This window comes from Salvia splendens, chromosome 5, assembly GCF_004379255.2.
Source record: "Salvia splendens isolate huo1 chromosome 5, SspV2, whole genome shotgun sequence".
In the NCBI taxonomy this organism is placed as follows: Eukaryota; Viridiplantae; Streptophyta; class Magnoliopsida; order Lamiales; family Lamiaceae; genus Salvia; species Salvia splendens.
The window spans coordinates 2230278-2255039 of NC_056036.1; the positions used below are offsets into that span (position 1 = coordinate 2230278).

Genomic DNA, 24762 nt, shown 5'->3' on the forward strand with positions numbered 1-24762 from the left:
TTCTCTCTCTATCTCTCTCTTCTCTCTCTCACACACACACATCTGTTTCAAGGGAAGAATATTGGTTGCATTTTGCTGGATTAAGATAGTTGTACATTAAATCCAGTGCCGTTTTTAAATGGAGGAATTTTTGTTTTTCAGAGTAGGAGCTTTTTGTTAGTATTAGACAATGGCTTTTCTCAAACTAGTAGCAGTTTAATGGAGATTACAAATAGTATTCCAAATTCAGAAATGCTCAAATGTTTTAAAACACAATGGCATGAAGATTTTTGAGTTTTATCAAAGTAGATCTACGAATTCATGAGCCTCTCCATCACCAGTTTCACCACCGCAGGGCCATTCACAGTAACTGCAACTTTGACTGTGGGCTTATCGGACCATTCTGTAACTTCCTCAAACCTTGTTACGATGAAACGTTAAAATGTCAGCACGTGATCGCCATCGGAACAGATATCACAAAAAATGCAATGATAAGATTTATTATTGTCACCAGAATTTGAGGATCTATCAACAAGAGTCACTTTTGAAGGAAGAAGTTCTACCTTTTTTGCTTGTTATAGAACAATGTTAGACCCCTTGTAATGCCCACTGTTTGGACACGAACAGCACCTTCCACATAAGTTATCAACGAAGGATCAACAGCATATGCATCGTGATGATATCCGAAGAATACGTCCAGAATCTTGCACATATACTGGGCAAACTTTCCACTTGATTCTGCTAGCTTATCTCGATCAGCATCTGAAAAAGGAAAGTGAAGACAATTTTTCCGGATTAGAAGACGCACAGTTTACAGGCGATGTTGTAATAATGCCTACATGTCTCTGAAACAAGTTTGTTCTTCAAAAGGTACTTCTATCGAAAAACATAATACACAGAACATATTTATAACCGAATCAAGCTTCAGCTCATAATTTAAAATTTCAACGAGTTTCCAAAGGATTTTGAATGTTTAAGAGTTTAGTTCAATGGTATAACAGGTCTCAGACATGGATTTGATTGTGACAGGTTTACTGAGTATGACAGGATTACCAGTTAAAACAACTTGATGAGTGACATTTATCCCTATAGCGAGAATATCAGCTCCACTGGTGAATACAATATCCGCTGCATCAGGATCTCCGAAAATCTAGTCAAGCATACCAAAAGTGAACATAAGAAAGTTGAGGAAAAAAAGAAGTCTTATTTGAAAAACACATTAAAATTGTTCATCGATTTACATTTGCTTCGGCTGCTGGATTCACGTTTCCATTTACTGAAAATGCACCACCAAGAAGGATAATTTGTTGAACACTTATAACAAAGTCAGGATCTGATTCTATGGCCTGCATGAACCAATAGATCTCAGAGAAAAGACAAGAACAAACGGCCGAAGAAGCAATGCCAGATCCTAACCAGTGCAATATTTGTCAGAGGACCCAGTGCCACCACTGTGACCTTTCCGGGGTGAAGATTTACTTGCTCGGTAAGAAATTCTACAGCAGACTGCTCAATTTGTGCCCCTTCTGGTGGAGGAAAGTTTTGATTTCCCAATCCATCGGTACCATGCACAAAATCAGCAATCCGAAGTTTTGTACCTTTCTTTACATGAAATGAGTTTTAAACTCAATGATTCACATCGCATTTCATTACAAAAGAAATTCAAGAAAGCAAACCAAAAAAAAAAGAAGGTGACATATTAGGATTTGACACAAACCAATGACAATAATCAGGTAAATATGCACCGAGTTCATTACTTCCATAGAAAAGGAGGAGAGGGATTAGAACTTCATCACTCATTAGCCTGATACTTATCAGATTTGGTTCCTTTATTTATTGTTCACTCGGAAGAGTAGAAACATGACAGTCATGGCTTCATGGATCAGCACAATTTCATGTAAGACATCAACCATGTGGTTATTAGAAATCAAATCTACGGCATGAACCTTTTAAGAACATAAATAAAGAATTGAGTAAGAAATAACAACCACATTCATAAGCATAATTTATGTATTATGGAAAAATAACAGATATCGGATTGGTAATGAAATGGAAGACTAATATTTATACAAGCACACGATCTCTAATTAAGTAAAAAACAGAAATAATTAGTGGCAAATGGTATGCTAATACATACAATGATGGTCACATGAGATCCTTCAGCCACAGGAATATCTGTCCTCCCAGCAATCTCCAACTGTACAATAGACTCTCACTTTGAAAAGTAGTACTCGTAATTTCCAGTATTTATCAAAATACTCAAAACCTCAGCTACTAAATCTGTTTCAGTCAACACCAAAAAGAATCATCATAATTGTGCACATTCAAAATTGCAACTTAACCAATATAATAGGCTCATGAATATGGAACTATCAGCTAAATCCAGGTGGAAAACTCTAACTGATCTCAAATTGAACAAAGATACTCCCACATGCGTTGGAGATATCAATTAGTAAGCAAAATTGAAACAGCTATAATCTTTGAACAATCTTCAAATCATACAATTTCTCAAAAACTAAAATTTTGATGGAGAGAGAGGCAACAATTCACCAAGTGTAAAGCATTTCTGGTGGCGAGTGCGGTGTAGACATTGCCGTAAATAGTGGTGAGTCCAATCACTTCAACTTCCGGTGATTGCATTGCAGCGCCACAAATATTGCCATCGCATCATCTGAAAAATTCAATACACAAAATAACACCGGAACTTCCAACAATTCAGTAAAAAATTCCGATCAAATCCCAATGCCGGGATCTGTATCGATTATGATCTTCTTGCGTTCCTCCATTGATTGAATTCGATAATTTTCAATTTTCCGCTTGAGATTGCGTTTTGAAATTGTAGATGTGCGTAGTTTTTTAACTGGAGTAATTAATTTATTAGTTGTTTTGTCCCATTTTGCAAACATAGCTGTCACTGTCAGCAACCGCGTTATTTTTAATCATTTTATATATTTTAGTGAAATTAGTAAAATAAACCATATTGTATTTTATTGTGTGGAATAAAGAAAGCCATGTTAATCAATTCCATTCATCCCATAAAAATATGAACATATGATATGATACGAGAATTAAGATAAAATTAAAAAGTAATGTTAGTGGATAGTGAGAACCCATTATTATTAGTGTTTTAATAAATTATGATAACTTTCCATAATGGAAATGCCCATATTACTAAGTTGTGATAGCTTGTTCTGACGTTCCATCCCATTAATTTTCTACTACATATTATAGTTTTTGATTACACCTCGTCGATTGTGAGGTGTTGGTCATGATTTTTTTTCTACTACATATTAGGTGGTCTTCGGTTTCCTAGATAAAATAATATCAAGATATAATCTAAGATTGAGTTATGACATTATTTTAGTCATATGGGGTTAGCTACAACTAATTATCTCATGATTATCCATCTAGAATTGAGTTGTGAGATTGAATCTTATGAATCAAACACACTATATGTTCAGGATACAATCTTGCAAACCAAAGACGATACAATCTTGCAAACCAAAGACACTTTCAGAGTTTTCGATTACACCTCGTTGATTGTGAGGTGCTGGTCATGATTTTTTTCATTTTAGGTAAATGAAGTTTAGGCATATATAGTTGGTATGACATATAGGACTTATGGGCTCTACTAATACTATGACATGTTTTGGGCTCAAGTAGTTCATTTTGGAGTAAACGCTATTTTATGTAAATCTATTTTATTGACATCACTTAATTGAGAATTTGTTTCCTCCACTCCTATTTTTTTCGACATAAAATCTTAATTAGACTATTTTTTGTTGACAATCTCAATTATAAATCATCATACCGAAATCATCAAATTATCATCGTAAATAAGAAAAGTTTAAATTCAAAAACCACTCCATCATATATAAATAATTAAATCATAGAAAATCATTGTATTATAATAATTGTTAAATTTATTTATTTTACATTAGTTTTTGTTAATATGTCTGGTTATACCATAGCATCAAATCAACCTCAAAACTCTCTGATTAAAATCGAATCATATTCAATGCTCAAAAATTTATCAATTAGTGAAATCAAGAAAGTAGTACATCGATGAATAAAAAAGTCTACCAATTCTCAACAAAATTATTCAAATTTTTGAGGTGACCAGTCTCAGGCTTGTTGGTAGGAACCCAAATCGTATCCCAACGTTTGCGTTTCTCCACCATATAATTATACAAAAACCCAACACTCGATATCGCAATAACTCTAGCTTTCACAAAATCACTCAAAGCATCCTTCAATTCACCCTTTGCACCCTCCAATCTAATAGAGGGAACATAACTATTAGCCTCACAAAATGATAATTTGTCAACACAAATTTCGTCACCACTAACATTAGCTCCCACGTCAAATGTTCCCTTGTCCTCTTTAGAGATACACACATTTATACGAACAAATTTTTCAACCTCCGATTTTTTATTGTCGTCGGGTTTTTTGGGTATATCGTGGATAGGGTTCACGGTGACCTCGACTTTCTCCGAGCCCAACTCCCTCTTTAACATGATGTGGCAGTACTTATCTTCGTCTTCGATCGTGAACGGGAGATCGGCCGGCACCGGCCTCTACAACTCATAAAAAATATGCATGTAATTAATTAATTTGTTATAAATAAATACATTGAAAAGGAAAGGATAAATAGATTACTCTTTTCATGACATCCAACTCAATAGCTTTGATTTCGGAATTTATGGCTCCGATGAGTTTAGAGCGACCGGAGACGGTGGAGAAGAAGCGAGAGGCGGCGGTAGAGGTTGAAACTAAGCGAAGCATGGTTAAAATATTTTTGACACTATTATCAATTATTACTAATGTATATATATAAGTTGTTTAAATGCTAAACTTATAGAACAAGTTTTAGGGTTTGCATGACTTGGCTACCAAGAAAATAATTGTGATACGATATATATGGTTTATTATATTCTCCTTGTATATTTTTATTCGGCTGGAATTCTGTCTTTTCTATATCAATCCGTCACATATTTCGCTTTTTATTTATTATTTTTTAAGTTCTTATTTGAATAGTCATTACTTACATGTTGGGGTACCTTCAAATTCAAAAGGAAGAGAAAAAACGTGCTCTGCTTTTCATTAGTAATTTAGTAATCGATGTCTTGCCACCAAAACTTCCAATGAAGATAAAATCGATGTTTTCTTTAATTAATCATGGAATAGATTCAATTTTCTTTTTCAAATTTGGAAATCAAATCCTATTGTAAATTAATTTTGAACAAAAATATGGAGTACACACATTACCATAAATTTGAAATTAATAATACGTACTACACAAAACTACTAATCAAAATATTGGACAGTACATTATGTTTCAGAATTAAGTTCATTAGGCCACCCGCAACGCATCACGCGGGTGGCCTGTAATCCGTCACGCCGGGACGAGACGACGGCGTGACGCGTTGCAGCGCCCCGTCTCGTCCCCAGCCCGCCGAGACGGATGGCGAGACGTCTCGCCACGCGCCAGCGCGACGTGGCGCGCTCCGGCGCCATGCGTGACGCCCACTCGCCGGCCCGCGAGTAGGCATCGTCACGCTGACGCAATAAATCATTTTCTTAAAATTCGAATAAAAAAAATGAAAAACGGTAATATTACCGTTTTTTTTTATTTTTTATTTTTTTTACTCTATAAATACTCCTAATTCATCCTCATTTCACACACAAATACACATCTATTCTTCCCAAATCATCTCCATTTCCTCTCCAATTTTCATCTAACCTCTCATCACAAAATGTCCGGCGACGAAAACTCTGGTGGTGGCGGCTCCGGCAGGTTCGACATCAACGCGTTCAGCGATTGGGGGTATGTACAATGTCCTGGGTGGTGGTTCCGGTTAGTCGACGCCGGACACCCAGGGTTCGTCGACGCCGGGGGTACCAACCACCCCATTTTGATGTGGATGCATAAACTCGTCCCTCCGCCCCGAGGTATTCGCAGGGATTATCCCAGATTCGAGAGGATTATTCCGTTGAACCCACTCCGGAAGAAGGCCGAGGCAGTGGAAGCTCCAGGGCGGAGGCGGAGGAGGAGGAGGAGGAGGATCTAGGCCGGCATCCGTACAGCCCCAAAGAAACGCTAGCGGTGTACAACACCTGGATCAGCGTCTCGTACGATCCCATCGTCGGGAATCAACAATCCCGGAAGTGCTTCTGGGAAAAGGTCATCGAGGCCTACCACGAGATTAAGCCGAAGGGGTCCCGCCGCCGCACCTTTAAGATGCTCCGCGCTCACTTTGATCGAGTCGACAGGGAGGTCAAAAAATTATGCGCCATCTACAAGAGTGAAGCGGCTCATTACCAAAGCGGAGCCACGGGAGCCGACATTCTGAGGTCGGCTTTGCGAGTCTACTTCGACGACACCGACAAACAATTCAAACATGTCGATGTTTGGGAGGTCGTCAAAGACGAGGAAAGGTGGGCCGAAGGTGTCCGGTCCAGCTCGGGCTAGATCTCGAAGCGCACGAAGCGCACGGCGGGTGGCCAATACTCGTCTAGTGAGGGCGGTTCGGGCAGCGCTGCACAAGAGTTTGCCTCGCAGGAGGTTGAGGGCACGACAGACGATGCGGGGGGTCCTTCTGTGGACGCCGTCAGCCGCAAGGGAGAAATGCGGCGAAGGCGGCTAGAGGGAGGAGGGGCCGAGCCGAATCAAGCCAGGCGGGCTCGGGGGCACCCTCGAACTCCCTAATGTCCATGTACATGACCGCCACAATGGCGGACACTTCCCGCATGACGCCTCCGCAATACCAAGCCATCTTGCCGGAATTGAGTTTATGACATGACAACTTAGTATTCCGCCTCCAGGTGGCTTCAGTGCACCTCCACCGCCTTCGGGGGATGATTCGCCGGCGGAGTAATTTTTTTTTATTTTCTATAAAATTGTATTTTAAATTATGTAATTTTATTTTTTAGGATTTTAATTATGTGTTTTTTTTAATTTTAAGTTGTATTTTTATTTTATGTTGTAATTTTATTTTATTTAATGAAGTGTGTTTTTATTAATTGAATTTGGTTGGAAATAAAAATAAAAAATGAAATTGAATGAATAGTAATTTAAGAGACGGTTAAGGGACGGATAAGAGATGGAGGGTTGCAGGTTTTGTCCCTTAGTTAAGAGATGGAGTAAAAAAGTACATTGAAGCCCATGAATAGTAATTTAAGGGACGGTTAAAGGACGGATAAGAGACAGCGTTGCAGATGTCCTTAGTATTTTTGTACAAATATATTATATATTGAAGCTAGATTGATCATCATGTGCTAAACTTTTTCTAAATTATTGCTTCTAAAATATTACTCATATCTTTACAAAAGTTGAAATGGAAAAATATTTTCGCGTGTGAAACTATATAAACTTTAGCACACTTTTTCAAATGAACTTCTTTAATATTACCATTCAATATAAAATTATACTTACAGTGTAAAATTTAGTGGGAATTGACTTCAAAAATTGTGATAACATAAATAATAGTACTATAATACTCCATATGCTAACGCTCATTAGCAATTAATACTATGCAAGAAAATTTATACTGTGTCAGCCTAGTTCCTACCGATGATGATGAACAAGACACTACTACAAAATCACCTCGTAGAGAAATTGAAACTTTGGATTTGTAATTGTGATTTTTTTAATTTTAATTATGTAAATTTTTTCAATTTTAATAAAATTATCATTTTGTAAGTAGTTGATATAAATATAATTATTTCTCATAAAAAACAAACGGCTCTCACTGTTTGAAAACAAACCGTTTCACTCTTCACTCAATTTATTCATTTCAATTCGCAGCTGAAAGAAATCCAAACAATGGAGAGAGAGTGCATGAGGAAGAAGAGAGAGAGTTTGGAGGAGAGAAGAAGCCCACTACAAAATCTCAATGGCCTTCCAATTCGCAGACGCAATACCAAAAAAAACTCCCCCATTTCTTCGTCTTCTTCTTCCGCGCCTGCTGCTTCAAGGTCATCGCTCTCTGTTAACAATACATCTTCTTCAACTCCATTTTCTCATTCTTCGAAAACCCATTTTCACAATAAACAAAACCCTTTCCCAAAAACAGCAAAATTCAAGCCCAATGTTCCTACATCAAGAAAGCCCTTTTTGCAGACATCAAGAAAGGGTCTTGAAGCAAAACCCACTTGCAAGAATCGGCAAAGATCAAAACTTTCTCCTGTTCATGGAAAATCCGAGAAAGGGTCTCAAGAATTCCAGAAAAAGATGAAAATTTCAGGTAACTACAGAGTATCTAATTCTGATGGTGGTAGTAGTTCCAATTGTGCTGAGTTTTGCACTCCACATTCTCTCAATTTATGTGATCATGAATCTGCCGTAGATGGTTTCGTTTATGAGAGAGGTGAAGCTGCAAATGATGTGAAAACACCACCTGTTGAGGCATCATTGTCCCCTGAAATTCAATGCCAATCCCAATCTAGAATGGTGGTTCTCAAATCTGTTGGGACCCCTGTTTTATACGGTGCTGGTTGCCTCGTCTCGGGTGTCTCTGATAGGCGAAAATCGAAGCTCAAAGGCAGCCTTAAAGGATGGCTGCAGGAAAAGGGGGATCTTTTTTCTGATGAGAATGTGAGTGGTGATTTGCAGGTTCCTTTGCTTGCTGAGGCTTCTGTTAGGTGGCATTTGTCTCCCTGTGATCTTAGGAATAGGTTTGGCCAAGATAGGAATGTATGTGATGATGATTCAGGCACTGTCGACTCGTTATCTTTACCTTCGATTTTGTGTGATAAGAGTAGTTATAGTGGTAATGGTAGTGTAAGAAATGTGGAGATTGATAGGAGTAATGTAGCTGATGTGCTCACAAAGAATTTGGAATGTAACATGGATGAATCTCTTGCTTGTTTGAATAGTGGAAATATGATTCAGACACCAGATTCAGATTCCAGCTCAGGCACGCGTTTTGGAAGGTCTAGATTCAAGGTGAATCTTAGCAACTCCTTTTGGCCAGATTCAATAACTGAAAAGCTTGAGGGAGTGAAATTATCACCTAGAAATGAGGTTTCAATGTGGGGTGGTTTAGGTTCCCATTCTGTAGACATTTGTTCGCCTCCCGTTTCTCTTGATCCAACCCGGATAGAGAAAAACGTAGACAGTGTGTCTGATACTACTAGTGATAATCTTACCCTATCTCATATGAAAATATCATGGTGTGAAGGGTTGGCTAGTGAATTCGTTGAAGCGGATGAGTTTGATTGCTGCTGCTTATCAGATGAAGAGATTGATGGAGATAAAGCTTGTATGGTTGTTGGATCTGTTGAACACAAGGATGATGGTTTTAGGATAGGAAATGAGCATTCCCCGGTGATTCTTGACTATGAACCTTGCCTTCCTGCTGAAAGGAAGGTCAAGTCTTTCTCAATTGGCAGTAATGCATGCACTGATGGAGGCGGCTTGCTTGCTTCTGTTGATTCGGATTGGAGATATCTCAACGAAAAACGCACATTTCGTGCCACATAGAGCAGTAGAAAGTGAGTATCTACTTTTTCTTGCTTTTGTGGATTTAAAGTTGATAGAAGACATTTGAGAAATAAGCTTTCTACTGCTATGTCTTTAATTTCAATGTCAATTTCGAATATCGAATTAGAAGACAATTACATAGGAACAGAAGATTTAAACTATTAGCCTCTTTCTAGTGTGCATGAAATTTGTAAGATGTTTGGAGTTCTGTACACTTATTCTTCACTTAAAGCTCGTGTTTCCGTTATGGAAATCATAGAGCAAACTTTTCTTCCTCTCAACGCATAGATTTATTTATATTTCTATAAAATGGCTTATATCTTATTGGTATGGAATACTAAAATTAGTTCTAGTATATTTAAGAATAATTAGAGAATTAAAGGGATAATTTTACCAGGTTATAAAATTCTTTCGTGTGCTATTAAGGAGTTAAAAGAGAATGATTTCAAAACTATTATAGAATAGTCAAAGGAGTTCAATTACATGTATTTCTATTTTCTACCGTCTCCTCCCATATTCCACCTTAGCCAAATTTCTTTAGGCTTTAAAAATTTTAATGTCAAATAGTCGATCCAATCACCTAATTTCCGATAACTCAGAGTCTTTGCATAAGCACACACATTGAGTTCATGTCGGCCCCCTTCTTGTTCGATGACTTCCGGTGCACATTGTCAGCTCTGCATCTTATTCCGCTGTCGTCAGATGTTGACGACCACCGCACCACATCTTTATTTACATGCTCAGGGTGTTATACGTGCACTCATTCCGGCGTGAAAACCATGCTTATTCCACTCGTATAAAAAATAACTTATTTGCTTCCTCCAAATTTTTTTGGCTCTCTTTTAAACTGGACTAATAACTTTATATTTCTTTGTGATAGTCCTCAAACATTTAAAAAGAAATAATTAAAACATAAGTATCTAATTAAAAAGAATAATTAAAGTTCGTAAGACATGCTTCATTAACCTTTGATAATCGTCCTACTCTCTCTGAGTCTGTTCTCTAATTTCGGTGTCTTCATTTTCACGTTTGGTGAGCCTAATAGCTTTTGATTTTGAAAAAATTCCATGAACATAAAATTTGGCTTCAGCGTCAGCACATTCGATACTAAGTGCGGCCAACAGAGTGCTACTTTAAATTTCATAGGGCGTGTGTGTAGTATCTTGGTGGACGCTCGTCCTTAACTATGTCATGGTGAAAGTCTTTGTGAAGATAACGTTGTCTACATATAGAAAAAAAACTTCAAATGTAAGATTATTTGGAAGATGATCGGTTATCGGAATCCACAAATCAATTGTGCCACTTGATATGTACTTAGTATAAGGAACACTATTTGAGTGATTTACAGTGACTTAATTATCAAGGATTAGGATTAGTTAATTAAATCTGAAAATTGAAGTAATTCAGAACCTAATTAATTTTGATGATAAAATATACTCCCTCCGTCCCACTTTAGGAGTCCCGGTTTACTATTTTTTGGTGTCCCACTTTAGGAGTTCAGGTTGAAATATTTCATAAATGGTGTTAAGCCCCACATTCCACTAACTTTTTTTCACTCATATTTTATTATAAAACTAATATAAAAAAATAGAATCCACATTTCACTATCTTAAAACTCGTGCCGAACTTAACTGGGAGACGGAGGGAGTATAAGAGTGTCCACAATGGTGGCCTAAAGTTGGCCCGGCCACCATTTGTGGCTCTCTTGTGGCCCTCCGCAATGGTAAATGAACAAAATTAACAATAACAACAAGGGCAATGAAATGTGGCCCTCTCCAAAAAAAAATTAATTTGTTTGCTTTTTTAATGATATTTTTTAATTTAACTATATTAAATTTTATTAGACTAATAATTTGAAAAATAAACATAATTTAATAAAGTTACGAATTAAAGATAAATTTTCGTCGTACTATAGATAGAGGAAAATTCTACAACGAAAATTTTTAAAAAACACAACATCAAAAGATAAAAAAAACGCCACCATCTCCACCTTGCATTTTTTGTAGGATGTTAATTAGGGGTTGGAAGTGTAAAATGAAGTGGAAAAAATGAAAATGGAAGTGCATATTTATAAAAAAATTTCGAAATTAAAAACAAAATAATAATAATAATAATTTTTCCGTGGTCCAGCCGCGTTTCGTGGCTCGCTGCAGTGGAGGGCCGCGGCTCATACGGCTCAGCCGCGTGAAGGCCGCGGCTCTCTCGTGGCTCTCGGCCCTCGCAAAATGTGGCTCTCTGCAGTGGGGGGCCGCGGCTCCCCCACTGTGGACACTCTAATACCATAATATTTTATTTGTAACTAAGCACGATCAATCAATGTGACGTCTTAGGGCTGTAGTAACTAAAACTTTGAGAAAAGTCTTATTTCATCTCAATAAAACTCTTACTTGATTTTATAAAAATATGTCTTGTGTCATATAAAGACTATTTTAGTGGAAAGTGTTAGTTTTTCTTGATTAGAAGTCAAACGCCTTATCCCTTAGGCCACTTGCGCTTCTTGTTATTATAATATAGTGATTTACCTAAGTTTTCACTCCATTGATATAATTTACAATGTTAATCTACATCAATCGTCTCAAGTTAGTATATAATCAGTATAATATATTCTCAGCTAATCAAAACTTACTAGTTATTTAGTGTGTGTATGCAAACTAGGTTTTTAATTATGATACTCCATTAGTCCCACAAGAATATACAATCTTTCCTTTCTAGTCCGTCACATAAGACTATGCACTTTCCAATTTTGGACTTTATTTTCTCTCCGATGTGGTGGTTCCATTCCCCACTAACAATACTTTAATTATTTTTTCTCTCTACATCTCTCTGACGTTACCAATTTTGCATTAAAACTCATACCGAACCCAAAATGTATATTTTTGGGGATGGATGGAGTACATAATAATAATAATAATAATAATAATAATAATAATAATAATAATAATAATAATCTTTTACAACAACAGTAATAAATATAGCTTGTAAATGAGTACACAAATTTTCTCGAATATTTACAAAACCATACTATATAGATCTAGAAATTTAGTGTGCTGTACTAAATACATAACTAAATCTCTTTTAAAATATCGAGTTATCTTAAACTCATGTACTTTTACGAGATCTGGCCATTTTAAAAAAACAACTATAAAACGCCTCACTCAAAAATAAATAAAGAAATAGACAAAGCATCTAGACCAATTATCTCTTAAAATTAATAATTGAATAAGAGAGTATAGTAAATTAGTAATAATACATTAATACCTTATTATTACATCATATTAATACACAGACATTATATATATATACCAGCACGTTAAAATACAAGATACAATTATTGAGTGAGTATTGTTTGGACACACGTTCATATGTATATGTCTAATCAATCATAATTGCACAAATCTACCACTTTCTTTTTTCTGCAATTGTGATCGACTAGACAACATGTGAAAACATATAGTCTCCTTAATTAGACAGAGAGTCTAGTGCCGTTGACCACATGCTTTCTCAAACCAGGAATATGAATATCCACAAAATACTTGTTCCAGTCTATCTTTATCGCATCCACTTCGAACACCTCTCTCTCCTCTTCCGACATCTCTTCCAACAAAGCCCTAGTATTACCTGTATGGAACCTGCGCACGCACAAACACATTGTTATCAATAATAAAAAATTAATCTCAATTTTTCAACGTGATTAAATAATCTATTCTCATACCTAGCTTTGAAGAATCCTATGAACTCATACATCTTGCATAGTTGCTCCGCATAAGCAACCCTTGCCTTGTTTTGTTTCCGAATCTTCGCGTCCTCGCCAAGCACTGCATTTCGCTCGGATACTCGATCTCTCAAGTATTTGGACAAGTCGCTAAACTGGTCGAACATCCTCATTTTCACCATATTTTCATATTCAACTAAGGGGTATGCCCTAAAATGCTCGTATATATATTCGAACATTTCATTAAATCTTAGAGGGTTCACAAAGTCAGTTGCCACGTGGTACACATTAACTTCGGCCTTTCTCGTGATTCCATGCTTCGCAATAGCTGCAATCGTCGTGTTCGCCACAAAGTCTACTGGAACCTAAATTCATACATTTGTAACAAACTTGTAAGTTTTTTTTTCATACTTGTAAATTCAATTATGGACAATTTAACCCCTATATTATGATTTGTACTTACAATGTCGGTGTGCAGATCGGGATCAGCTAGATAAGCCGGAAGTTGTCCTTTCCCGTACGAAATTATTACCGGGTCATACATCCTGAAATCCATAATTTAAACATGTAAGATTACTCAGAGTCACAAATAATTATTTGCATTTTCTTGTACTATAGTATATGAATAAAAAGAAAATAATTCATTTACCTATTTCCTTGGATCCATCCAGGAACGGGCTCCTTGTAGCAACTCTCCACGACCGATGGCCTCAGGATAAGTAGTGGGACGTCTTGTCTGGTTTCGTTAAGGACCATTTCCCCCATCGCCTTCGTCATATGATACGCATTGTACCATCCATAATATGCAGCCCTGCAATCAGTGGCGGACATAGAAAAAAAATAATTTACTTTACTAGCTACTAAAATTTATTTTATCACCACTTCACCAATTAAGTACCTACCTTTCTAGGCCGAGCCTCTTGAGCTCTTTAGTGGTGTCGTGTTCCTTTGACGCGATGCACGCCTTCATGGCCAAGTTCATCTCATCCGTCAAATCTAGAGGAAACAAGGATGAAGAAATCTCATCGTTGTCATCATGTTTTCTTCCATTTTCTCCCATGATCAAAGGTTTTTCGTAGATTATCCCTTCTCTTATTCCATTTACATAAGCTGCAATTAATTAATAAAATTTGTAAATAATTTCTCCTCATCCATATATATATAGTAGAATAATTATATTCGAAACATATTTAATTACCAGTGGAAATATGCACAAAAAGCTTGAGATTCTTGCATTTCTTGGCGAACCTCATGAGGCGTAGAGGAGCATTCACGTTTATATCAAGTAGAAAATCGTACCTATATATGTATGAGGAATTAAAGATAAGTATATATTTTTGAATGAAAAGAAATTAATTAAATGTTTGTAACTAATTAACCTGTCATTTAATGTTGTGCTAGCTGCAGATTCTACTATCACATCCACTTCCTCCATGATTTTGTTTGCGGAGTTTATATCCATTCCAATATTTGGTTCACAAATATTTCCAACAATTGGTATCAACTTAGATTTTACATATTCTTCGTATGTGCTCCCATGTTTCTCTCGTAAACATACGAACAAATCCGAGTTCATAATCTGAAAAAAAAACATCAGCATATTAGTACTACTACACTAGTTATAAAATTTTTCTGTAAATTACCAAACAATTGATTTATTATGATTTTGCGACCAATCAAGATTCCGATGCTCATATAGGTTAATGCCTTAATTACTTTCCTGGAGTACTATATTAAGTAATTTTATTTGCTCAATTAGGGTTTATTAATTAAATACGTCAAAATAAAATTTTAGAGAAAAGAAAACACACACACACACACACACACACACACACACATATATATATATATATACCTCTTTTGTTAGTCTTTCAACCGCAGCCTCCTTATCACTTGCCTTAACAAGTACGAAGATTTTTCCTAGGGATGTCGATCTCAGTAACTTTTCTATCAAAGCTGCAACAATTTTTTCGATTTAAAAAAAATTATATGACAAGAAAAAAATTAATTTGAATTTTTTAAAAAAAAGAACATGAAAAAATTAGTAGTATCATACTTTTTCCAAGAAGACCAGTTCCACCGGTAATGAAAATGTTCTTCCCCTCGAAGAAGCTATCGATCCCGATCCCGATCCCGATCCCGATCCCGGTGCCCGACTCCGTTGGCATCGGAGGCTGCTCGCCGCACTCCGTCGGCAGTTCGGATTCAAGAGGGTGGCGGGGAGCAGTGAAGTAGGGATAGCCATTATGGCTGAAACTAATTTTCCCACTATTTCTTGATTTTGACTTACCAAAAAATAAATTTGGAAGTTTGGTTTTGTTGCTAAATTTTGTAGTGGATAATTCCACCAAAGGGGTGAAGAAAACACTTTGTTTGAGCGACATTGTTTTTTTTTTTTTTTTGTACAAAGGTTGATTATAGCTTTTGATTTGTTGGGAAATATGCAAGTGGAGACCACCTTTTTATAGTCGATTACATGAACTGTGCAAAATAAATTAAAATATAGATGAATTATTACTCAATTATAAAATACATGTTGAACGTGGACAGCATGCATTTTCAAATAATCAATTTTGTAATGCGATTAGCGAAGACAGTGAAGTGTGAAGAAAAGACCCTACAAAGCTGAACATGTTAACTAATCATTAGCTAACAAAATTATATTATAGGGTTGTTAGCATCATATATTAAAATTAGGCTGAGCATGTTAATTACTCATTAGTGAACATAATTATTTATTAATTATTGAGTTGCGAGGATCTTATTTTTTTTAAATTAGTCTTCGTCTTGAAGAGCTGACTACGTATAACACGTTCGAATATTTGAAGAAATTTCCCTAGAAGGATTCAAAGAAGACAAAAGAAATACTCCCTCCGTTTCTTCATAGTTGAGCCAAAACTTTTCGGCACGGAGTTTAAGAAAGAGATGTTGAATGTGTTAAATAAATAGATAAAAAAGTAAGAGAGGGAAAAAGTAGAGAGAATAAAGTATAAGGTAAATAAAGTAGAGAGAATAAAGTAAGAGAGAGTAAAGTAAGAGAGAGAAAAAAGTTACTATATAGGAAAATGACTCAACTATGAGGAAACTTCCTAAAATGGAAAAATGACTCAACTATGGAGAAACAAGGGGAGTAAAAGATTATGATGATAGATAAATTATACTCTCACTATTCTGATTTAAATAGTGGTTTTGATTTGGTTTAAAAATTAGTGAATAGATATATAATTGGATGGAAGTATAATTGTTTAGTGGAATGTGATGTCTAGTTATTTAATTAAAATAAAAAAAATAAGATTTTGAAATTATAGTTACCAAAATAACAAAATGCGATATTATCCACCGGCACAAAATTTAACGAAGATTAATAGAGTTGCATCAAAAGTTTAGTTTGCAATATTATAATGTGGGAATAATGCATTGCAATTGAGTGTTTTGTTCGAATTACTATTCGAATAATACATATTGACGATAACGCCAAAGATGACTTTTTTGTATGTGAAATGACTAATAAACCTAGCAAGCGACGTGACTACTTTCTTCTTGTTGTTTAATAATTTAATATAATTTCTATATTGTTTAGTCGTTCTCAATATAATAAATATTTTATTTTTTAAGACATATTTCATTATTCTTAAGATTAATAATAAATTTAATATATTGTACTCCAATAATATAAAATCTTGAAATTTATGTTAAACTTACTTTACACACCATGAGCATATAAATAAAATCAAAATAAGAATAAAATAAAATAAAATAAAATAATAATATAGGATTGTTAGTAACGTTCATAACAACATACAACGATATGGATATAAACGAAGAAATAAAATGATGCAAATATTACGTAGGAGGCCTTATAAATATTCCACGTTCCATTATGTTATTCATTAACCGAAATTTACCAGGTTGCCCCTCTGTTAATTAACTGCATTGCAATTTATCCACGTACATCAAAATATATACATATAGACGCGTGGACATAATAAAAGTTGAATAATTAAGTTCATAAAAAAGGTACTTGCAAATATATATTTAACCGACTACATTAATATGTAGGGCTGGATTCTTTATACGTTTTAAAAAAAAGAAACAATTATTTTGTTTTTGGTCAATTTTGTGTCTGTGCATTGGATATGATTGATAAATGTAGACACATTTATTCACACTTTCACATTGAGAGTTGAATTTATAGATGAAAGATGAGGTGTGCGAGTTAATTTATTTTTTTTTTAGGTTTGACCACGTGATTCATACTTTGATGAAATAGGTAGAAAGAGGGAAATATTACAAAATATCTGTAAATATTCTGTATTAAATAAAGTTGTTAACATGTATTTATTTAATACTACTATTAGTTCTTAAAATATATATTTTAGTTTTACAGTTAAACGTATAAACGAGTCTCTTATCCATCAGAAAAACACACGAGTAGTATACATGAGTTAGCCAAACAGTATAGTAGTTAATTCTTGAGGCAAAATGCTTCGATCGAGTCCACCATGTCACGACCTTGAAATTATCTATATAAACAAATTCTAGAAACTCAATTGTATTAATACTTCATATCCAATAAAATAAACTAGGCTATATAAAACGGATAAAACTGTGATCAATAATGGGCTTTTCAATTGTAAGCTCAGGCCCATTCTTATAGAAGATAGCGGCCTAGCTGAAAATTTTAAAATTAATGAAAATCGAAATTTATTTCTTCTTCTAGAAATAAAAAAAATGTAAAGTTTTTTTTTTCAGAAATAAGAAATAAAATGAAAATGGTTCTTCAAATATAAAATCATACACTTTGACCACTTTCTCGTATTATATATAAAAAAAGATAATACTTGTTGCCTGTGGGAATATCACAAGCACATTTGATGAATTGTAGTCCTAACTCAAATTTAATTTTAAAAGAATAATAATCTATTTTTGATAAATTGTAGCATTACAAATTACTACTACAAGTCTTTGGTTTTCCACATTCAAAACGAACAGTCAAGAATATCTCAAGAACATTCCTATATTAACTTTTGGAATCATTGATATGAGGCGTAAAACCAATTTAACAATTACATAGTGTCATGAGGAATAATTGCATAATCATCCATATCCACCATTAATTAATTGCATATTTTGTCACTCCTGGAAAGTAGATCTCATGAAAATACATTTTCCAGTCGATATTTTTCACATCCATTTCAAATGTAAGTTTTTCCTCTTTTGACATTTCTTGGATCAACTTCTGAGTATTCCCTGTATGGAATCTGCACTTCCATAAAAATTAATTTTTAATCATTTTATTAGTAATATATAGTCGATGATCAAAGCTAGAGATGTAACATTTATATACCTTTGTTTGAGGAAGCCAGGAAATTCATACATCTTACATAGTTGTTCAGCATATTCAGCTTTGGCGTTGCAACGTCGAATTATCTTTCTATCATCACCACCTCCACTATGTCTCATAATTTCCTCTCTCAAACATTTTGAGAATTCCTCAAAATTATTGAAAAATTTGACTTTTGATATATTAGCATTTTCAATCAAAGGTGTTTCTTTAAAGTAATCATATAAATGTTCGAAAATGTCAAACCAAGTTATAGGGTTTTCAAGACTGGATGCAGTATGATAGACTATAGGTTGTGCCACGTGTCTATTCCCTTGCTTTGCAATAGCTGCAATCGTCGTATTTGCTACCATATCTGCCGGTACCTGTCAATAGGTTCGAGCATCACATCGGAGTTACCCAGATTGCACTAAAATTGATAGAAAGTAGAATACTTACAACATCCAAAGGCACTTGAGGATTTGCATAATAAGCTGGGAGTATTCCCTTTCCATATGAAATGATCACTGGTCCCAACGTCCTAAAATTAAATAATTAAACTTTTGGATTTGGACCATATTTAGACATTAAACCGTTTTATTTCATAAATTGATGCAGTTCCTGTAAACAACATCGACGATGCCGAAAACGTTAATCATAATGACTTGAAGTTCGTCATGGGCTTGCGACGAGGCAAACTCATCGCATTTGCCACGACGTATGATGGAATTTGACCATCGGCATATTTAAGGGGCAAAATCGTCATTTCAGTTTGCGTAATTTCAATTGACTTCCTTTTCTTAGGATTTTCAAACCATTCATAAATAGTGGATTTCGTTGTTTTGCATTGTTATTAACATATTTCGATTTCAAGAAACTATGGTTTCTCTGATATCTCTCCAGTTCATGTGACTGTTGTGACACGTTTACATCATAAATAAATAAATAAATAAAAAAGAGTATGTATAAATATATACATATACCTCAATCCTTGTATCCAACCAGGGAGAGGCTCACGATAGCAGCTCTCAATGCAAGCTGGCCTAATTATAAGCAAAGGAACATCTCCTCTCATTTCATTCAAACACATCTCACCCATAGCCTTACATAACTGATAAGTGGTACTCCATCCCATCAATTTAGCTCTGTTACATCCTATCATTTAAAACAATTAAGTTATATACAAACAAATATAATGTTCTTACTATAATTAAATTTTCACAATTATAACCTTTGTTGGCCAAACTTTATGAAAAAATTGGTGGCATCAATGTTGTTTGGGGATGATTTGAGAAGCAAGCTAATCTCATCAGCTACATCAAGGCCTCCTCCCATATTCAATGGCTTTTCCAATATAACACCTTCTTCTCTCTCAGTAACATAAGCTACAAAATGAAGTCACGTCAAACTAAATTACACAACGGATTCAGTAAGTTTATACGTCTAGCTAGTATAATACTGGACTAACGTACTAGCAATATGTCGTTATTAATTACCTGTAGATATGTGTGTGAATAGGTCGAGTTTGTCGCATGTCTTGGCAAACCTCATAACTCGTTGAGGCGCGTTCACATTCGTATCAAATAGCAAGTCATATCTATACATATAGGACATATATTTTTGCAGTGTAATATTGGAGTATATATATATTGAGATGAAATTGGAAGCTAACCTCTCATAAAAGGTAGTGGAAGCTGCAGAATGAATAATAACATTTACATCTTTTCTAATTGATTCAATACTTTCAAAATCCATTCCAAGATTTGGGTGACCAATATCTCCCATCACAGCTATTACCTTAGCCTTCACAAATGCTTCAAAAGATTTCCCATGTTTTTCTTTCAAACACGTGAACAATTCTGAGTTTATTATCTACATAAAGTAGTAATTGATCTAAGATTGAATAGGAAAAAAATTACAAATCTTTTGCATTTAATTATGTTATTCTACCTCGCAGTTTAATCTATTAAATGCATCTTCCTTGTCTTTTGCCTTTATTAGCAAGTATATTTTGCCCACCGATGTTGATCTTAATATCTTTTCTACAATAACTGCAAACCAAAATTAAACTAGTTAATAACTATATAATGAGAAAATATGATTTATAAGATTTTTATTTCAAGTACCCTTTCCAAGTAAGCCGGTAGCACCGGTAACAAAAATGTTCTTCCCTGCAAAAAATTCAAGGATTCCTATTCCGGCATCCATCTCTTCTCGATCGGAAACTGCAGCTTGATCGAACGGTGGCGGATGGCAGCGACGAGAGAAGTGGGAATTCCTTTTGCCTAAAATTTTCATGCTAAAACCGTTAAATTTAGGGGGAATATTGGTAGTAAAGGGCATGTTTGGTTTGGTAAAGGATTTTCCTACATAATTAGGTTTGAATGAAGTTGGAGGGTAGAATAATGAGGTAGTAGCTGCATTCACCAACATTTTGTCAATCTATGTTTTGATGTCTTACAAAACCAATTAAGACTGTATTAATATAAATATTTTGATGTAACATATACCTAACTTTGCTTATTTATAGACTGAGTAGTGATAAATGTATACGTACATAAGATTAACATTTTTATTTGATATTATTTCTAACGAAGCTCAAAATAATTTGTAATTAAATTTGTCACAAGTCTTTCATATCGTCTCTGATTTATTTAACTTTATGTACATTTATCTTTATTCTTATAGGAATGTACGTATATTTTCTTTGATGGAATACATAAATTTTCGACGAGCAATGCATGCTCTTATAATTAGTTTGTAACTTAATTTGATAGATAAAAAATAGTAGTAACTGATTGGTCTATTTTGCTTACTAATTATATAAGATGGATTAATGGAACTTTGAGGTATCTCAAACATCGCAATTTGCTTGATTAAATTGAAAGGACTATAGAATAGCCAATCAAAGTAAACACGGCTATATATAGTAGTCCATGTTTTATTTGTGACATGTGTGAATAATTAGTGTTATTCTCAACTGCATCAAGTAATAGGGGATCCACTACAGGCTAAATTTGCACGCTAATTAATAGTACTATGTTACATGACAAAATATTAATACTCTTAATTATTTTATAGCACTAATATATGTCTCATAAATAACACACATGACTTCTCTATGTAGGGTGGGCGACCAATAGCCCCTAGAACTAGCTTGAAATGTGTTAGGACTAATTAGGATAATTAATAAAGGATAGAAAACAAGATGTTCCTTTATTTGTGGGCTCCTAACACACGTTGGCAATGTCACAAAAATGAGGAAAAGCCAGTTGCATGGGTTTGGTTAAACAAAAGCCTTCTTATCACCTAAAATATGGAGTACTACATTGATGTATCCTCGGTGTTTCTCAAATGATAAAGGAGGGGGAAGAATTATTGCTCAGCACTTGATGAGAGATGTCTATGCATCACAAAATTTGTGGGCTGATTCAATAGTCTGCTAGATTTCGAGAGATATAGTTACAAAAATTTAGTTAAATAAAATTCGGGTCCGATTTGTTTAGAGCATCCACAATAGCGGACGTCCCGACAAACATCCGGCCGGCGAGTGGCTCGTCCGTCGGTGACGTCCACTATTGGGGCGGACGAGCGGTCTACGGACGTCCCGGACGGAAGAGAGGTCGTCCGCGGTATGAGCGGACGTCCATCAGGTCGTTCGTCCTCTCGTCCGCTATTGTGGTCAGTCGACTGACGTCCCGGTGGACGGCAGCAATTTTTAATTTTTTTTCAAAACTCTATATATACGGCTCGTTCCACTTCATTTCATTTGCATCACGGACGAGCAACCAGCTAACGCATGTATTATCAGCGAGACCCATGTTCGGCTAGCGGCAAACTATACAAATTCAAGGCATACTAACATGTAGTACTTTGTTTGAATCGTTTTTTTTTAATTGTACTATGTTAATTTTTTTAAATGAAATTATTATTGCACTTTCTCCGTCCGTATTCATGTCAAAATTTTAATTATGTAATTGCGTATTTGTGAATTTGTGAATTTTTATTATTGTGTTTGTCCGCTATTGTGCAGTGGGAAGCCTTAGTGATGTGGCAGTGCAGTGGGATGTCCTAGTAACGTGGCAGAAGGTATTTTTGAGATGTCCTTGTACTTGTCCGTCGGGATGTCCACACTATTGTGGATGCTCTTATAACCCCAATGGGCTTGCTGTTGACACTTGGTGCGACAAATAATTCATTGATGACTTTGATAAAAATAAATAACTATACAAAAACAAATGAAATTAAGTTTATTACAAGAAATCTTCTTAACTTTAAAACATGTTTTAAATTGATCGACTTTGTGTATAGATTTTATTTTAACCTGTCAATATTTAGCATACCTATTTTTAATGTTACATCATTCACCAATTTAAAAGTTATCAAACATAGTTTTTATCCAATGTAGCATTTTTTTTATATTTTATACTAGTAGTATTTAATTGTGTTTGAATTTATGTTTGTTGTATAATTAATATATTTAATTTTTATCTATACCAATAAAAAAATATAGCTAGATATAGTTTAATATTAATAGTTAGACATGTTAATTTGATGGGCTAGCCCAATTGTGTAAAGTTTAGACAAAAAAATTTAATCTAATAAAATATCAAACCAATTAGCCCGTAATTTTGGAGAAGAGCGAACCATATGGTGACTCTCCTCTATTAGTAATCCACAAAAATTTTGAGTTAGAAATTTTTTTAAGAGTAATAACAATTTTAATTTGGATACAACTATTATTTACTCACAATTTTGTGAACTGGGTTTATAATGATAATTTATATATTATTATTAAACTAATTGATGATAAAATTACGGTATTCAAGACGTTAAAAAATGAGATTATGTATCGAACCATCCTTAATTAATATGCTTGCTTAAATAATTTGCATTGGATACCAAAATATTTGTATATTGGGCGTGAAAGGTCCAACTGGGCCATTATTGTTGGATAATAATAATAATAATAATAAGACAATAATAATAATAATAATCATAATAATAATAATAATAATACTAATAATAATAATAAGTAAGAATAGTAATAATAAGAACATGTAAGTAATAATAAGAATAATAATAATAAATAAGATAATAATAATAGGAAGAATATAATAGAATAATAATAATAATAATAATAAGTATACTACATAATACTACTAATTAATAATAAGACGAATACTAATCACTATAAATAATAATACATCATCATATACTACTCACCTACTCCTAATAATAACTAATAATAAATACTCAATAATAATAATAATAATAATAATAAAATAATAATAATAATAATAATAATAATAATAATAATAATAATAATAATAATAATAATAATAATAATATAATAATAATAATAATAGTAATAATAATAGTATATTGGATACTCTTTGCTGCGCTTGATTTAGTACAAGATATTAGTCCATTATTTAATACTAGTATATCTATATCGGTGTATAATTTTGTCGATAAATGAGGTTTGCATAATTTTGTATGCTGGAAATGATAGGATTAAGTTTTTTATCTGCATTTTCCCATTGTTTTGTAGATGGGAAATGTCTAAAGACACCAATCGGCCCAAACAAATTGGCAGGCCCGTCAAAGCCCGCCAATCATTAACAAGTTAAGACTTACTTCCCCCTCTGTTTTTAATCAAGAGGGGATTCCATTGAGCCAAGCCTTATCTGGTCTTGGAATTGCCAAAGTAAGACGAATACTATCTACGTATAAATCGACAAAATTAGCTTGTTAGAGCGAAACTAGTTCGTATCTGACCATAAATAGGCTAGTAGCTAGCCGTTGCGAACATGTTTGTTGATGATCATCTAACCAAAATCGTGTTATACACGAGGTTCGGGCGAGGAAGAAGATTAGATGAGCATCAACAATCAGATTCGTTTCAGCAGAAAAATGAGGCGTAGCAACATTGACAGAATAATTTAGTCTAGTATGTATGATAAGTGTGTTCAGTTTCATCACCACCCGTCACTTCTTATAGACATAAATGTGGCCCAATTTCCAGTTGTATTCAGGAATATTCCAATGGAATAAACCTTTTTTTAGATGAATTATTTATTTAATCCGAAAAGTGAAAACATGGATGTTCCTAAAAATTTATCACATTTTGTCATTTTTATTGGTCTTATAAAATTTGTCACATTTCACTTTTATTATTTTTTAGTAATGAATTTCACATTTCCACTTGTGTATTCTCACTCACATTTTATTCTCACTAAATGTCGTTGTGGCCAATGAGGA

The 24762-nt window shown here is 34.3% G+C and overlaps 4 protein-coding genes and 1 pseudogene across 5 annotated transcripts; 1 reads left to right on the forward strand and 4 right to left on the reverse strand.

The window, feature by feature from the left end:
- Positions 1-174: 174 nt before the first annotated feature.
- On the reverse strand, positions 175-2825 carry LOC121805092 (annotated as a pseudogene).
- A 1183-nt stretch (positions 2826-4008) lies between these two features.
- Positions 4009-4767, reverse strand: LOC121803483. The gene is made up of 2 exons (XM_042203140.1): positions 4639-4767; positions 4009-4556 (listed from the first exon to the last, which is right to left on the reverse strand). The coding sequence occupies exons 1-2, from the start codon at positions 4762-4764 to the stop codon at positions 4059-4061; spliced, it is 624 nt and encodes a 207-aa protein (XP_042059074.1). The 5' UTR covers positions 4765-4767; the 3' UTR covers positions 4009-4058.
- A 2994-nt stretch (positions 4768-7761) lies between these two features.
- On the forward strand, positions 7762-9694 carry LOC121802989. 2 transcript variants are annotated; one of them, XM_042202689.1, is made up of 2 exons: positions 7762-8225; positions 8328-9694. In XM_042202689.1, the coding sequence occupies exons 1-2, from the start codon at positions 7805-7807 to the stop codon at positions 9461-9463; spliced, it is 1557 nt and encodes a 518-aa protein (XP_042058623.1). In that variant the 5' UTR covers positions 7762-7804; the 3' UTR covers positions 9464-9694. The 2 variants fall into 2 exon arrangements, with proteins under 2 accessions (XP_042058623.1, XP_042058624.1); XM_042202690.1 differs by having other exon boundaries at positions 7762-7956; positions 8055-9694.
- A 3070-nt stretch (positions 9695-12764) lies between these two features.
- LOC121803283 (fatty acyl-CoA reductase 2, chloroplastic-like) lies at positions 12765-15585 on the reverse strand. The gene is made up of 9 exons (XM_042202963.1): positions 15232-15585; positions 15031-15131; positions 14555-14754; positions 14374-14474; positions 14078-14285; positions 13825-13986; positions 13639-13720; positions 13176-13540; positions 12765-13092 (listed from the first exon to the last, which is right to left on the reverse strand). The coding sequence occupies exons 1-9, from the start codon at positions 15557-15559 to the stop codon at positions 12927-12929; spliced, it is 1713 nt and encodes a 570-aa protein (XP_042058897.1). The 5' UTR covers positions 15560-15585; the 3' UTR covers positions 12765-12926.
- A 2570-nt stretch (positions 15586-18155) lies between these two features.
- On the reverse strand, positions 18156-20929 carry LOC121802690 (fatty acyl-CoA reductase 2, chloroplastic-like). The gene is made up of 9 exons (XM_042202366.1): positions 20625-20929; positions 20449-20549; positions 20171-20370; positions 19995-20095; positions 19730-19883; positions 19482-19643; positions 18958-19039; positions 18523-18884; positions 18156-18436 (listed from the first exon to the last, which is right to left on the reverse strand). The coding sequence occupies exons 1-9, from the start codon at positions 20839-20841 to the stop codon at positions 18289-18291; spliced, it is 1527 nt and encodes a 508-aa protein (XP_042058300.1). The 5' UTR covers positions 20842-20929; the 3' UTR covers positions 18156-18288.
- Positions 20930-24762: the final 3833 nt, after the last annotated feature.